Below are 12814 nucleotides of genomic sequence, written 5' to 3'. Positions count from 1 at the left end.
GGGAAAGGTAATCCAGAGACATTTCCCTTCAACAGATCACTTGTGTAGGTGGGACCTTGAGGAAGCTTGGCCTGGCAGCATGTGTATATTTAGATTTCATTTCTTCCCCTCCCTAATCTCCACCCTCCCACCAGCACCAGTGGCCTCTCCAGGGCAGCACTGTCCCCACAGCGGGGCTGGCGCTGCTGCAACACCAGCACCACCTCCCATCTCCTCACAGAACTCTGCAGCCTCCCCCACTTCAGAACCTCAGCCAAATCCATGTCACTGTAACCTCAGCAGTCTGTACATTCCTGAAGCAAATGCCAGTGACACGGGCACAGCCTACAGGGAAGGAATTCAGTTTTAAGTCCAGCATTAGTGACAAACAAAGATGTGTGAGGCTGCCCTGGTTACAACACCCCCAAATTTACTGCAGAGAACTGATGTAAAATCATAGAATCCCAGAATGGTTTGGGTTGGAAGGGACCTCAAAGTTCATCCAATTCCACCCTATGCCATTGGCAGGGACACCTTCCACTGGACCAGACTGCTCCAAGCCCCATCCAAACTGACCTGAAATACTTCCAGGGATGGGGCAGCCACAACTTCTCTGTGAAATCCATTCCAGTCCCTCACAGGGAAGAATTTCTTCCCAATATCCCATCCTAACCCATCCTCCTTCAGTTTAAGGCCACGTGTGGCAACTTAACCTACCATCACTTACTCAGGGCCATGTCCCAAAGTTTGCCAGAAGTTTCTGTGTATTCTTCTCTATACTTAACTCAAGGCAGGGCTGTGAGCAAATTTTAAGCTGCGTACCTGTTCTAGAATACCATGTATGGACAGCTCTGAAACTTCACTGCAGCTGCCTGGAGACCTGGCTTCCACTTGTCCACAGGGATGAGCATGAATTAAAATCTGAAGACAACAGCAAATTTCATTTTTAATTAGCCAGGGCAGTCAGCCAAGGAAGGCTCCCCCACCCACCCATGGCTGGTGAAGGCTGACAGCTCAAAAGGATTTACGCTTCCCTGTGCATTCCCAATGGCCATTCCAAGCACACCAGCTGAAACAAGCGCCAGCCATGCAGCATTGTGAGTGCAGTTAATATCCAACCAGGGAAGGACAGCAATGCATACAAAGCACCAGGCTTGCAGGAACAAAGGGCACCGACTTGGACTTCAGCTCAGCTCCATCTTACCTCACCTCCGGGATCAACCCAGTAGTCCTGAGCTTAGCACTTGGAGAACGAATATCCATAAAAGCAAGGAAATTATAATGAAAGATCCATCTATTTATTCTGTCTTTAATACAGGGCTCTTGGCTTCCAGCACTAAGGACTCCCTGTGACCAGCCACGGGAGTGTCTGTGCACGCAAAGATCCAGTACAGATCCTCCATCCTAAACTGGCACCGCTCAAGTTGTCCAGAGGGAAAGGTGAAGTAACTTAAGTAGGCAAAATGCAAACAGAACATACGGTTTTTCACATCCCAGGCCACCAGCACCCATCAAAACTCAGCACTCTCAGAAACCTCAAAAGGCTCCAGTTCTGTGTCTTATTGATGTAGCCAAAAAATGGGGTTCAACTGCACGTGAAAAGGGACACAAAAGCTTTGTGATGTGAACAGAGGTGGCTGGTGGCAGTCCCAGCACAGGCTGGGTGAGTCCTGGTGAATGAGGAGAGCTCACCAGCCACAGAATGGCTGGGGATGGGAGGGACCTTGAATACCTCGTTCCACCCCCTGCTGTGGCAGGACACCTTCCACTAGACCAGGTTGCTCAGAGCCTCATCCAACCCAGCCTTGACGTTGCTCAACACCATCCCAGTAATTGAAGCTCTAGAGACTGAAAAATGGCCCTGCTCTGCAGTGCTCTGTCCCAGGGCTGACTAGGAGCTGCCACCTCCACAGGCACTGCCCCAGCCTCAGCTGCCAGTGCCACACTCACTTCACCTTCCACCTCCTCCACAAGTCATCTTTTGGAACTAGTTTGCCACGAGCAAATCAGAAGGGAAAGCAATCAGCACAGATTAAATGTGCACCTTACAGCCTGACAAAGAGGGGGCACAGCAGTTCCTGCCACCAGGACTACAAGCACATTATTCTTTTACGCAGGAGCTCTTGGCTTGCAGATGATCTAACCAGGCCATTGGGCTCCAACACACAAGCTCTGTATGAAGCCAAAAACTGGCCTTCATCTGCCTCACCAAGCATAGTGCCCTGCTGACACGTACAACCATTCCCAAAGTTTTCAGGATGGCATCACCTGGCTGCACAGAATAACCCAGAAATATTATTTACGAGTTAGAACCACCAACTGCAGTATCACAGTCCAGAAGATGTGAGGCCAATATGCTGCATGGACACTGGTTTCCCACGGTGCAGGCAAGAGTTTTCATGCAAATCTCAGGTCAATGGCAGGGAAAAATTGGGTATTTAACTCCTTTATTGTAGCCATTTTAGGCAAACAGATGGAAGAGCTCTTCAAGGCAATCTCTAAGCAAAAAAACCTGTGAGTTTCAGTTACAACCATATCTTTGCATCAGTTAAACCTCCCAGCAATGAATTTGATTGCTTCAGGGCAAGCACTACACACTGCCTAAGGCAAGAGATTTAAATTTTAATTAAAAAAAAATTAAAACTCCTCTACCTTATGCAACACAGAGCAGCCTAAAGGAATAAATACAGAACAGGAACACCAGAAGCTGATCGTCCTTTATGCCTTGCCATGTGCCTTGTTCAAATCAGCTCATTGCTTCTGGCCTCTTCCTTATTAAGAAAGGGGATGTTACCTGTTTTCAAGAACTTGGGATAGCCAAGAGATCAGTATTCCAGGTTTCACAGATGGGAGATTCCAAAAAAGATCTTCCATATTTACAGAGCTTCAGTCAGATCTGGTCCACACCACACTACAAATGCAGCTGATGCATCTGCCAAACTACATTATTTTCTAATCACCTTCTACACTTGAAATGAAGACACCAAGCTTAAAGTAATCAGGTTCTTTATGATGCTTAACCAAGGAGGACAGGTCAGGTCCATAATCTGTGGTAAGATATCTAAGTCCGTACTCACCAGCGGTCTCTTCCATTCCTCTTGTACTCTAGTGTCCAGAGAAATTCCTACAAAAACAGGAAACAAAGTCAACGCACAAAATTCCAAGTGTGAACAAAGCTCAGACTTAATTTTATTTCTCTATCAGATCTGCTCAGCCTACACAAAACCAGTGTGGAGGGAACCTAGAGCAGAAATCCTGCCCCAACTAGGAAGAGTGTGACATTGTCACCCCTCTTGGAAGGCATCAGAAGCTTCTAATCACACACATGCTGTGATGGAAAGAAAAGAGAAACAAAATTAAGGTGACATAATTACAAAGCAGCAATATTTGTTCCCAGGGAAAACATTCCACATCTGCCTCTTCAGGAAGGGATGTGCCTGCTGTAAAAGGGAACAGCCTACTGCTTATCTAGCAAAGGCAGCACAGCACATGCACAGGAAGTATTTCAGATGTCACACAGCATCAAGGCACATGCTGGGGAGGGGGGGAGATAAAAAAAAAAAGGAACTAAGATTATAGTAGAAAAGCCTGTTTTTTTCTGGAGAAGGTTCTGATATGAGATGCCAGGGGAACTAAGTTTGGGGAAATCATAATGTGTCTTGATTTTGACAGATTCTGCAGCACAGTAAAATCAGGCTCAGTATTTTAGAAAAAGGGAGGTTCTGTCTTCAAAATCTTGCAGTTCAAACTTAGACAACCACAACTGAACATGTCAGCAGAAACAGCATGGGGTGACTGGGGAAGAACTACAAAATAAGGTTGTTCCAGTGCCAAGGAGTCAAAGCCAGCCTTTATCCATAGCCCACTTCAGCCTAACCTTTTCCTCATGAAGCCCAGGCCAACTCATCACCTTTGGTCCCAGCAGCAAAGCACAGTTTGGTGGCTTTAGTTTAATATATTAGCTCGTCATCTTCATGTGACAACTTGCTGACTGTGCAGCACGTGCTCAGCTGTTCAAGAGCACTGGAGCATCCCAGGGCTGCAGTGTCAGCGGAGACAAACACAACCATGCTCCAGGCTTCTTCTCTCTGATGCAGCTCAAATTCCATCGCAGTGATGTTCTTGGAATGGAAGGGGGAAACACCTCAACAGAGCCATTAAACCCTCAAAACATAATTGGGGATCATAGCTTTAAACAGCTTAGAAAAGAGAACAAGTATCTATACAGGCTTCTGGGCAGCAAACGAGTGAATCAAGAACATCTGAAGGTCTTGATTTCAGAGGCAGACAGCCACAAGTGCTCAGGAAACACCCTCAATCCCTACAGTCTAATCCATTAACACTGTCAAAACACAGCTCTCACACGCATTTGGATGCATGGTTTGGTGCATTCACATGCTGCATGAAGGACACCATTTGCAAGAACTGGAATGAATGAACTACAGAATCATTTAGGCTGGAAAAGCCCTCTAAGATGATTGAGTCCAACCATTAACCCAGCACTGCCAAGACAACCACTAACCCTGTCCTCAAGTGCCACACCCACATGTTTTTGATTGCTTCCAGGAATGGTGACCCCAACACTGCTCTGAGCAGCCTGTGCCATGGCTTGACAACCTTTTTGGTGAAGAAATTTTCCCTGATATCCAACTTAAAACTCCGTGACACAACTTGAGGCTGTTTTCTCTTTATCCTGTCCCTTACTCCCTAGGTGCAGAGCCCGACCCTCATGTGGTCCCATCTCCTGCCAGGGAATGCTCCCCCACTGAAGGCAGAAGAGCCATCCCCATCCCTGCCTGCCCTTTCAAGCACGCCCTTCTGGGAAGGGAAAGCAGAAGGGAAACTGAAACTGCCACCTCAAGGCCTACTTGAACCTCAGCACAAATGACAGCAGTGCTCCCACTGCTCCCAGGGAGCTGGGTTTAATTTGCCTTTCAAGGGCACTGCTGCACAGGCTGTGCTGAGCTCTGCACTACAAGGGGCACATTTGTGTCTGGAATACTAATCCTGGCAGCCGTCACTGCTGGACACTCACTGTGCACACTAGGGACATCTGTCACTGCCTGATGGCACAGCTGGAAACACCTCAGTCTGTGCTGGGAGGATCTTTCTGAGCAGAACACTAAATCCACAATATCTGGTTATTAACAGCACAAGCATAAAAGGCACATTGGGGAAAAAAAAGTGATGCCAGGGTAGAAGAAGAAGGAGCAAAGTCTCTGCTCCCGCAGCACTGCCACAGGCTGCCAAAGCAGGAGCACACAGCTCCACCTGCACTAAGGAACAGGTACTTCTCACCAAAGAAATGGATTAAGCAGTGCAGATCCTGCTGCCAGCATTAACTACGAGTGGCTAATTGGAAAGCTGTATCCTGGAATAATATTTGAGATAACCCACTCCACAGAACAGAAATTTGCTTTTATCCCCTACTGTCACAGGTTTCTCAGATACCTACGTCTGAGAAAATGTAGCTTTTTCATTTCCTCTAGCATGACATGCCACAGTTCCTCTGAATATTCAAGTCCTCTGAGTGCCCTACATTCCCTGGGCCTGACAGCTGTGTGAAATTCCTGTTTCCAAGAGCCCTGTTGCTGGCACAGCTCAGCAACTTTCAGCGCTCAGGACTCTCCCCTGCCCCTCTGGTACTCTGGCCACCACAGCAGCAGAACCACGGTCTTTGTCTGCCTCGAGACTTCAAACACTTTACAGCTTTTTCCCCAGCTCTTTGTACCACTCTAGGAATATATTCCTGTTCCATTGACCCGGCTCTGAACTCCCGCAGTAAAGCGGTGGCTTCTTTCCAGCTAGGCAGCTAATCCACACACAATAGAAAACGACTGTTTTGCAGCAATGCTGGACTGTTTTCTACCCTACTTCTTCAGTCTTAACACACTCCCTGCTGCACAGGGAATTTTGTCTTTCCCAGCTCTGCCCATGTGCTCACATTCTCCCCCAGCAACACAAACCACCCAATTCCAGACTTTGGACCTCCTCCCATGCCTTCCTACAACACCGATCCAGCTGCTCTGGGAACAGTCAAAGCTGACCCAGATGCACACCAAGCATGTCCAGAGGAGTGGGCTGGGAATGACAGGACCTTGACAGCCCCAGCTCAAACCACCACGAGGCTGCACACCAAGGCGCCGCTGTGTGTTCCAGCCTTGGCCAGCCCACATCCTTGAGCTTTACTGAATACCCCTTTACAGCTTCCCCCTTTCCTCATGGTCTCATTTTCAGCAATCCTTACCCAGACCTCTGGAATATTAACCATCCAGTTTCCTTCAGAATCAAGCTCATCAGCTGGACCCTTCTGTCCTCACTGCTCATCTCCTCCAGTAACACGAACAGCTTCCTTCAAAAGACTACAGCTTGCTTCCAGAAGTCCAGCTAAAACCTAAGCCAATGTTGGTTGTTTTTCCCAACTAAACTAGAAAACTGACAACTCTTCCAAGCAGAAGTGGCACATTACTTCTCCACAGTGGCTGCCAACAGGCTTGCCTGAGGCATGGAAACGCAGTTTCCATGCTGGCTCAGCTCTAAATCACCGTTCCAGAGAGGGACATGACAGCAGCTGGGCAGCTACTACAGGGCTTTTACTGTAATGAGACACAAGACCCAAGGCTGTCTTGGAAAAAAACGCAAGTGGGGAAGAGAAAGGATGCTCTTATAACTGTTTGGAACTATGTCCACCAGTTGGAGGGAAAGGGAAGGGTTAACACACACCCATAGCTTGGGGAACATGGTCCTGCATTAATACAGACCATGACCCATGAAATTAAACAAGCTCACCCGACAGCTCCCAGGTGATTATTCATTTTGACCTAACATGGTGCTAGTAACAGCCAATAAACAAATATTATATTATATTATGCCACTTCAGCCCTTTGCTTTACACTACTTTAAAAACTACATTACTGCAGCAGCACCCAGAAGGTCCCACTGGGGCAGATGACAAGAGCCCAGCAAAGGGTCGATGCTGCCCACAACAGCTCACCATCATAACAAGAAAAAGTCAACACCAGGAATAGGGCCAGCTGGGAGATGGAAGCCAGGCACAGAGCAGCCTGAGTTCTCACTCAGAGAACATCCCGAGTCTTCCTCCCTGATTTGCCAAACTCCACTTGAATGGTTGATCCAAGCCATCAGGACTCTCCCCAGCTCCAAATGGGGAGGATTACGAACCTTCCCCAGCTAGCCCGTGGATCTGGCTGCCCGTTCCGTTTTATAAATGCAATTTCAAAAATAAAATCAACATTTTATTCTCTCACCAATAATTACTCCTTCCAGGAAGACAGATGAGCGGATTTTTGCAAAGCCGAGATAACTCCACCTAATGCCATGGGTCTGCTGGCCATGAAGCTCCATCAGGTCCTCAGGGGGAGGGCTAAAGAAACTCATTTTATCTGCCAGCAGTGAGATTAAGAGCATGGTAAACAATATTAAAAATCTGTTCTACAAAAGAGAATACCTCAACAGCACCAAAGTATTCTCCCAAAGGACAGATTACAACACGGGTGCACAACTGGAGTTTCAGTATTACAAGGGAAATTCTTAAAAAGCCTAAATAGATCAACCATGCCAAATGCCCTAGTACAGATTAGAAGACAAGGTGTAAAGGTATAAATAACCTCTTGTTGCATAGAGTGGTACAAAGGGGAAGAGATGCACAAGCCCCTTTTCAAGTCAGTGGATGCCATAAAGCTCATATATTTTTCTGACTCCATCTAAAAACAAACCAGCTCCACCTAGAAGTCTTGGTTTGCTCATGTCCTTTGCTCATATGGTTTGAACATCATTTGCTGGTTTCTGCAAATTGCTGGAACTACAAATTCTGGTTTCAAAATCCTCCGAGCAGCCTCGGCTGACCCAGTTTGTTCTGCACTCATCACACACTGAGCAGTGGAGAGGTCAGTTGGAGGGAAATCAGAATATTCCTCCTCAGTAAAACCGCACAGATTAAACCCAGTTGTTCTGCAGCCTAATGTGGCAACATGCCAATTAACGGGGTACACCGCTAATTAACAGCCCAGCAGTTTCCCTCTCTTTCCAAGGATCCCAATACTAGAAGCATTTTTGTACTTGTTGGGAAGCAATGGCTTTGAGCAGAAGCACAGCAGCTGGTTAGCACAAGGAATGGGTTTTGTGGAAGAAGTGGAAAAATCAGACATTAGCATAACAACTCTATGTGCAATTTAAATAGAAAATTGGAATAACCAGGATTGAAAACCTCAATACAGTTCATATTACAGTCAATGAAACCAGTGGCTTTTTGTCACAGATTTAACATTTGATAAGTGGCTCCCCATGCAAACTGCAAATGTTTTCCAGCAGCTCAGTAGCTGCCTGTGGGTGGCACAGTAATATAAGGTTACCAGACAGGAACTGGAAAGGGAAGGGAGCTGCATCCTCCAGGGCTGCGCCACAAGGAAGGTGAGTGGCTTTTTCCAACACCTGGGCAAAAGTAAACCTTAAAAGTACTCACGGACATGCTGTGCAGAACACTGGAGTGGGACTCCAGACCCCGCATCCTTATTGCTCTAGCAAACAATCTCTGAGGTTGGAAAAGATCTCCAGGATCACTGGGTCCAACCTGTGACCAATCACCACCTTGCCAACCAGAGCAGAGTGCCACATCCAGTCGTTCCTTGAGCACCTCCAGGGACACTGAGCATTGGACAAGGCCCTTTGTTTATACATGCCTCAGTTTCCCCTGAGAAGGGATTCACTTCTTCTGTAAAGCAATTCAAATGCCAATTAAAACTTGCAAAACTCAATTCCCTAGAAACTTTCACCTTATGTAGGCCTCCACAGTAGTATGTGGACATTTTATTTATCTCACAAACCAAACACAGCAAGTTCTTCCATATTTCTATTTGAAACAGACCATAAAAAGTCTGAAAAAGCCACTCTAGCCTCTCCCAGGTGTTTCAGTTCACTGAAGGAGCCAAACCTGGAACAAAAAGCTGGTATTCAGCAAACGCGGAACAAAAAGCCAGCAGCCTATAGGAAAGTATAGCACATATGAACACAGCATAGCTTCTGCACCAGCCCACAGTGACAAATGCTATTTCTGTTCAGCTCTCAGTATGGGAGACACTTCTAATTCGCCTCCAGACCTGCTTACAGCTGATCCACCACTCTGGAGGTGCAGATACATGCAGAGAAAAAACGGCAGTATGAATAGAGCAAACCAGCTCCCCTTTTCACTGTCCTTGGAGTGGCTGAAGCCACTGGAACTGGCACATTTCCCTTGCGTCTTGCTGCACAACTGATTTCAGGACAACAGGGCTTGTCAGAAATGAAAATTCCTTGGTGGTCTGCAAATGCCCGCTCATGCAACAGCTCATTCTTGTACCACACCTCACAGGGAATTTAAATTCATGTGGCTGCCCCATCCCTGGAAGGGTCCAAAACCAGGTTGGATGGGGCTTGGAGGTGTGCCTCCAAGGTGTGCCTGCCCATGGCAGGGGGTGGAACTGGATGAGTTTTAAGGTCCCTTCCAACCCAAAACATCCTAGGATTCTATGGTTTATACCTGATGAATGCTAAGCAAACATGAGCTCAGTCCTCTGCCTGTGCCTGTCTGCCACAAAGGATCCAAATGAGCTTGTTTGGATCTATCCAAGCAAACCTCTCATCCTGGACCCACTGTTACAGGGAGCAGCTGAGGACTGTGGGATGCACGTATTAGCTGAGCTAAAATAATCTGTGTCAGCTCTGTAACACACCCCCAAAAGTCACAAAATAACAGGGTTACTTATTTACCTCTGGCTTCTGGGGTAAAATTCAAACCACCTCTGCCTTCATTCTGTGGTTTCCATTTTCATCAAACTTTGAATAAAAACTTAGCAGCTGAGTACTCGTTCAGTGCTGTGGTCATGCTCCTGTAATTATGACTCGATAGACAATTTCATTTGCAACCACCATTTCCTCCCCAGAATGAGGCCACTTTTAGTCTCAGCCACTGCAGAGCCCATTTGAAAAGTGTTTCTTTTTGCCTCTATTTAAAAAGTGAGAGGAATGAGCTTAACCACCATCAAAGCACTAAAATGAATTTGTTAGAAAGCTCACCTGAACTCCCCAAAACCCTGCAGCAGCAGAGCTGAATTTGCAATCCTGCTACAAGGGTCTTTCCCCAAACACCCTGAATGCCCAACTGCTTCCTGGGATAAACAGCCCACAGGGTTTGTGCAATCAGATTAAACTCCATGCCTTCCCTGCTGCACGTTCCAGCACATAAACCAGGCATCTCTAATCAAATTCCACAAAGGCAATGCAAGGTTCCCACTGGAAAAAATATGAGATACAGGAAACCTTTGCTGTGTAGGTGTTGCTGTCAACTTACAGAGCCAACGCTTCTTAACTGGGAAGAGCTCACCTATTTGAAATTAAAGCTCTTTCTCAATCGACGCTCTGGAATTACATCACTGAATCTACAGGAGCATTACATTTCACCTTTTGAAGCAGATTTTGCCAAGCAGTTCAGGTAGTTTGAAATTCAGTTGTAGCCTTATTTTTTTCTTTCACAGACTCACTAGCATAATTTCTAATTATTTCTGATTAAGATATCAAATTTCCTTGAAGAAGCCCTCCTCAGGCAATTATTTTCTTGCAAAGCTCCAGCTTTAATAAAAAAGGTGCCCAGGCTTTAACTATGACAGCAGAGAAATTAATTCCCACTACTGATCTGGCAAAGTCTTTATAACATAAGTGTAGGCAGTGAGGCATCCCATTGTGAAAACAAGCTCATAAAGCTTCTGAATGAGAACATTTTCTTGAAAAGAAAAAAAATATTTTGTAGTTCTCACGGTTGTGCACAAAGTTTATGAAGCAGCAACACTGATTGCCTGGGGATGGTGCTTAGTGCAGCCATCTCACCTACTGGGCCACAAGTTGATTTTAATCTCAGGTGGAAGCTGTGCCTTTCCTGGTGCTCTTACAAATGCCTTCAATCAGGGACACAATGGTGGAATGGTTTGGGATGGAAGAGCCTTTAAAGATCATCTAATTCCAACCTTCCTGCCATAGGCAGAGACATCTTCCACTAGACTATGTTGCTCAGCACATGGCCACTCATCTTTTAGGTTTTGGTCTCATACACTCCTCCAAATATTATTTCATTAAATCTTAAGTGGGATAATCTTAAAGACAGTAATCTCCTGGAACTCCCCCAAGAACAGGAATGTTTCAGCTCTCTTCCCTCATCACCACTCTAACTTTCCATTAGAAATGACATTTTCCAGCCAACACATTTAGCTGCATTAAGAGCTCAACAAAACTATCAGGGCTTCTTTCCAGCCACAAAAGGACCTTCCACAGTAACAAAGGTTGAAAAAACACCCAACTGAAGCGACAAATCTCTCCTCGTGCCCTGCAGGCAGGCTAGCTGACCTGGGCCAGAAATCATTCTAACACCAAGGAGCAGAGAGGACTTTAAAATTAGAGAAAACATCCACGTCTGAAACATTCTCGAGGCACAGGAGGTGAGGAAATGCCGTGGGATGGGCTGTATTAACAGGAAGGTTGCTGGACGAGGCTCTGCATACCTGGCATGAGGAGCCCCTGGCTCACAAGCAGAGGATCCTCCAGAAGACATGCCTTAGGAGCACTCCAGGTACATCCAGTAGGTCCCAGCCCTTCCCTGAACAGGAACCAGAGATCTCATGGAGCAGCTGACCCCAGCCAAAACCAGCCTGGTGCAGAAGCAGCTGGCTTGAATGCAGTCCAGTTCCTCAATTTGTCTGTCACATGGGCCACAACCAGTTGTTGGAGAATAAGGGAAGGGAGTGAACACGCAGGACCTGCTCGGCAGCGACAGCACTTTTGGAACTTTACACAGCTGCAGTGTTGGTCCTCACAGCCAAGGGCTAGGACTGGGCTTGGGAGACATCAAGTCAGGCTTCCCAGCACCCAACAGGTGAATTGAAAAATCTGACATGAATCACAGATCCTGCCCACTCCCCTATCCCTTTTCCCACTGTAAACACCAGAGGGAAGGTGCCACCCTTTTCTCTCCATGCTCTTTGAGCCAGGTTGATCACCAGGCCATGAGTACCTATCCTGCATAATCTCAGAGCATCTGTGAAAAACCAAGACTGTTCAGTCATATCTCTAAGATTATTTGAGTTCTCTATTCTTAAACTCCTCCAGTACACCTAGAAGCAAAAACCGAAAGCACCAACTGATCCCAAAGGATCCCAAAGGATCCCAGGATTTGTCAGCCCTAGGTTTTGAAATGAGCAGGACCTCGCTGATCATAACTCAAGGGCAGGCACTACCCAGGAATTCCAGTTTAACCAGTTCCATGCTTTCTACCCCTCATTCCTCCCACTTTCTTGGAACAAAGCGAGAAAACCCTGCCCCAATCTATACCGGAATAAACAATTGATTGAGATGAAAAGCCACCTGCTCCCCCCACACAGTTAAAAGCATTTCCAAATTCCAGCTCTCTCTCAGCCAGCACAGATGGACACACCAGGCACACAGACACCCACTTTGCTTCCAGCACAGCCTTTGTCCTCCTGAGACACAAAGCCCAATGGCAGAGGCTGCCTCCATCAGAGCTGTTTTGTTAAGGGATCACGACATAAACCAGCAATCCTCCAGCCACAAAAACAGTTTAGACTCGCTCCTAGCACACTTAAATTGCAATCTGCTGAAATACACAGGCACTCTCTGGCTTTTGGGGAACACATCCCTCCACTGGCATATCACATCCTGAGATCTGACTAATTCTTCACCTGCCCCACATGTCCCCAGATGATTGAATTTAACATGTAACAGCTCAGTCATCACCAGAGATTTTCACTTTCTTGCACACCCTACTTCTGTCCAG

The 12814-nt window shown here is 46.6% G+C and overlaps 1 protein-coding gene across 8 annotated transcripts in view; it reads right to left on the bottom strand.

Moving 5' to 3' along the window:
• The window catches only part of PHACTR4 (phosphatase and actin regulator 4), a 56202-nt gene that overhangs the window by 34703 nt on the left and 8685 nt on the right, over positions 1-12814 (bottom strand). For 4 of the 8 annotated variants that reach the window (XM_068172548.1, XM_068172555.1, XM_068172551.1 and 1 more), the window contains exon 2: positions 3057-3103. In XM_068172548.1, coding sequence (XP_068028649.1) covers positions 3057-3072 — 16 coding nt within the window. In that variant the 5' untranslated portion in view covers positions 3073-3103. Of the gene's footprint in view, positions 1-801; positions 901-1183; positions 1223-3056; positions 3106-12814 lie in introns of those variants that run through there. The other 4 variants (XM_068172553.1, XM_068172552.1, XM_068172554.1 and 1 more) reach the window with 3 other exon arrangements.

This window comes from Anomalospiza imberbis, chromosome 25 (genome assembly GCF_031753505.1).
Source record: "Anomalospiza imberbis isolate Cuckoo-Finch-1a 21T00152 chromosome 25, ASM3175350v1, whole genome shotgun sequence".
NCBI lineage: Eukaryota > Metazoa > Chordata > Aves > Passeriformes > Viduidae > Anomalospiza > Anomalospiza imberbis.
Note: the sequence above shows the minus strand (reverse complement) of the source record. Positions and strands in the feature narration are given on the sequence as shown.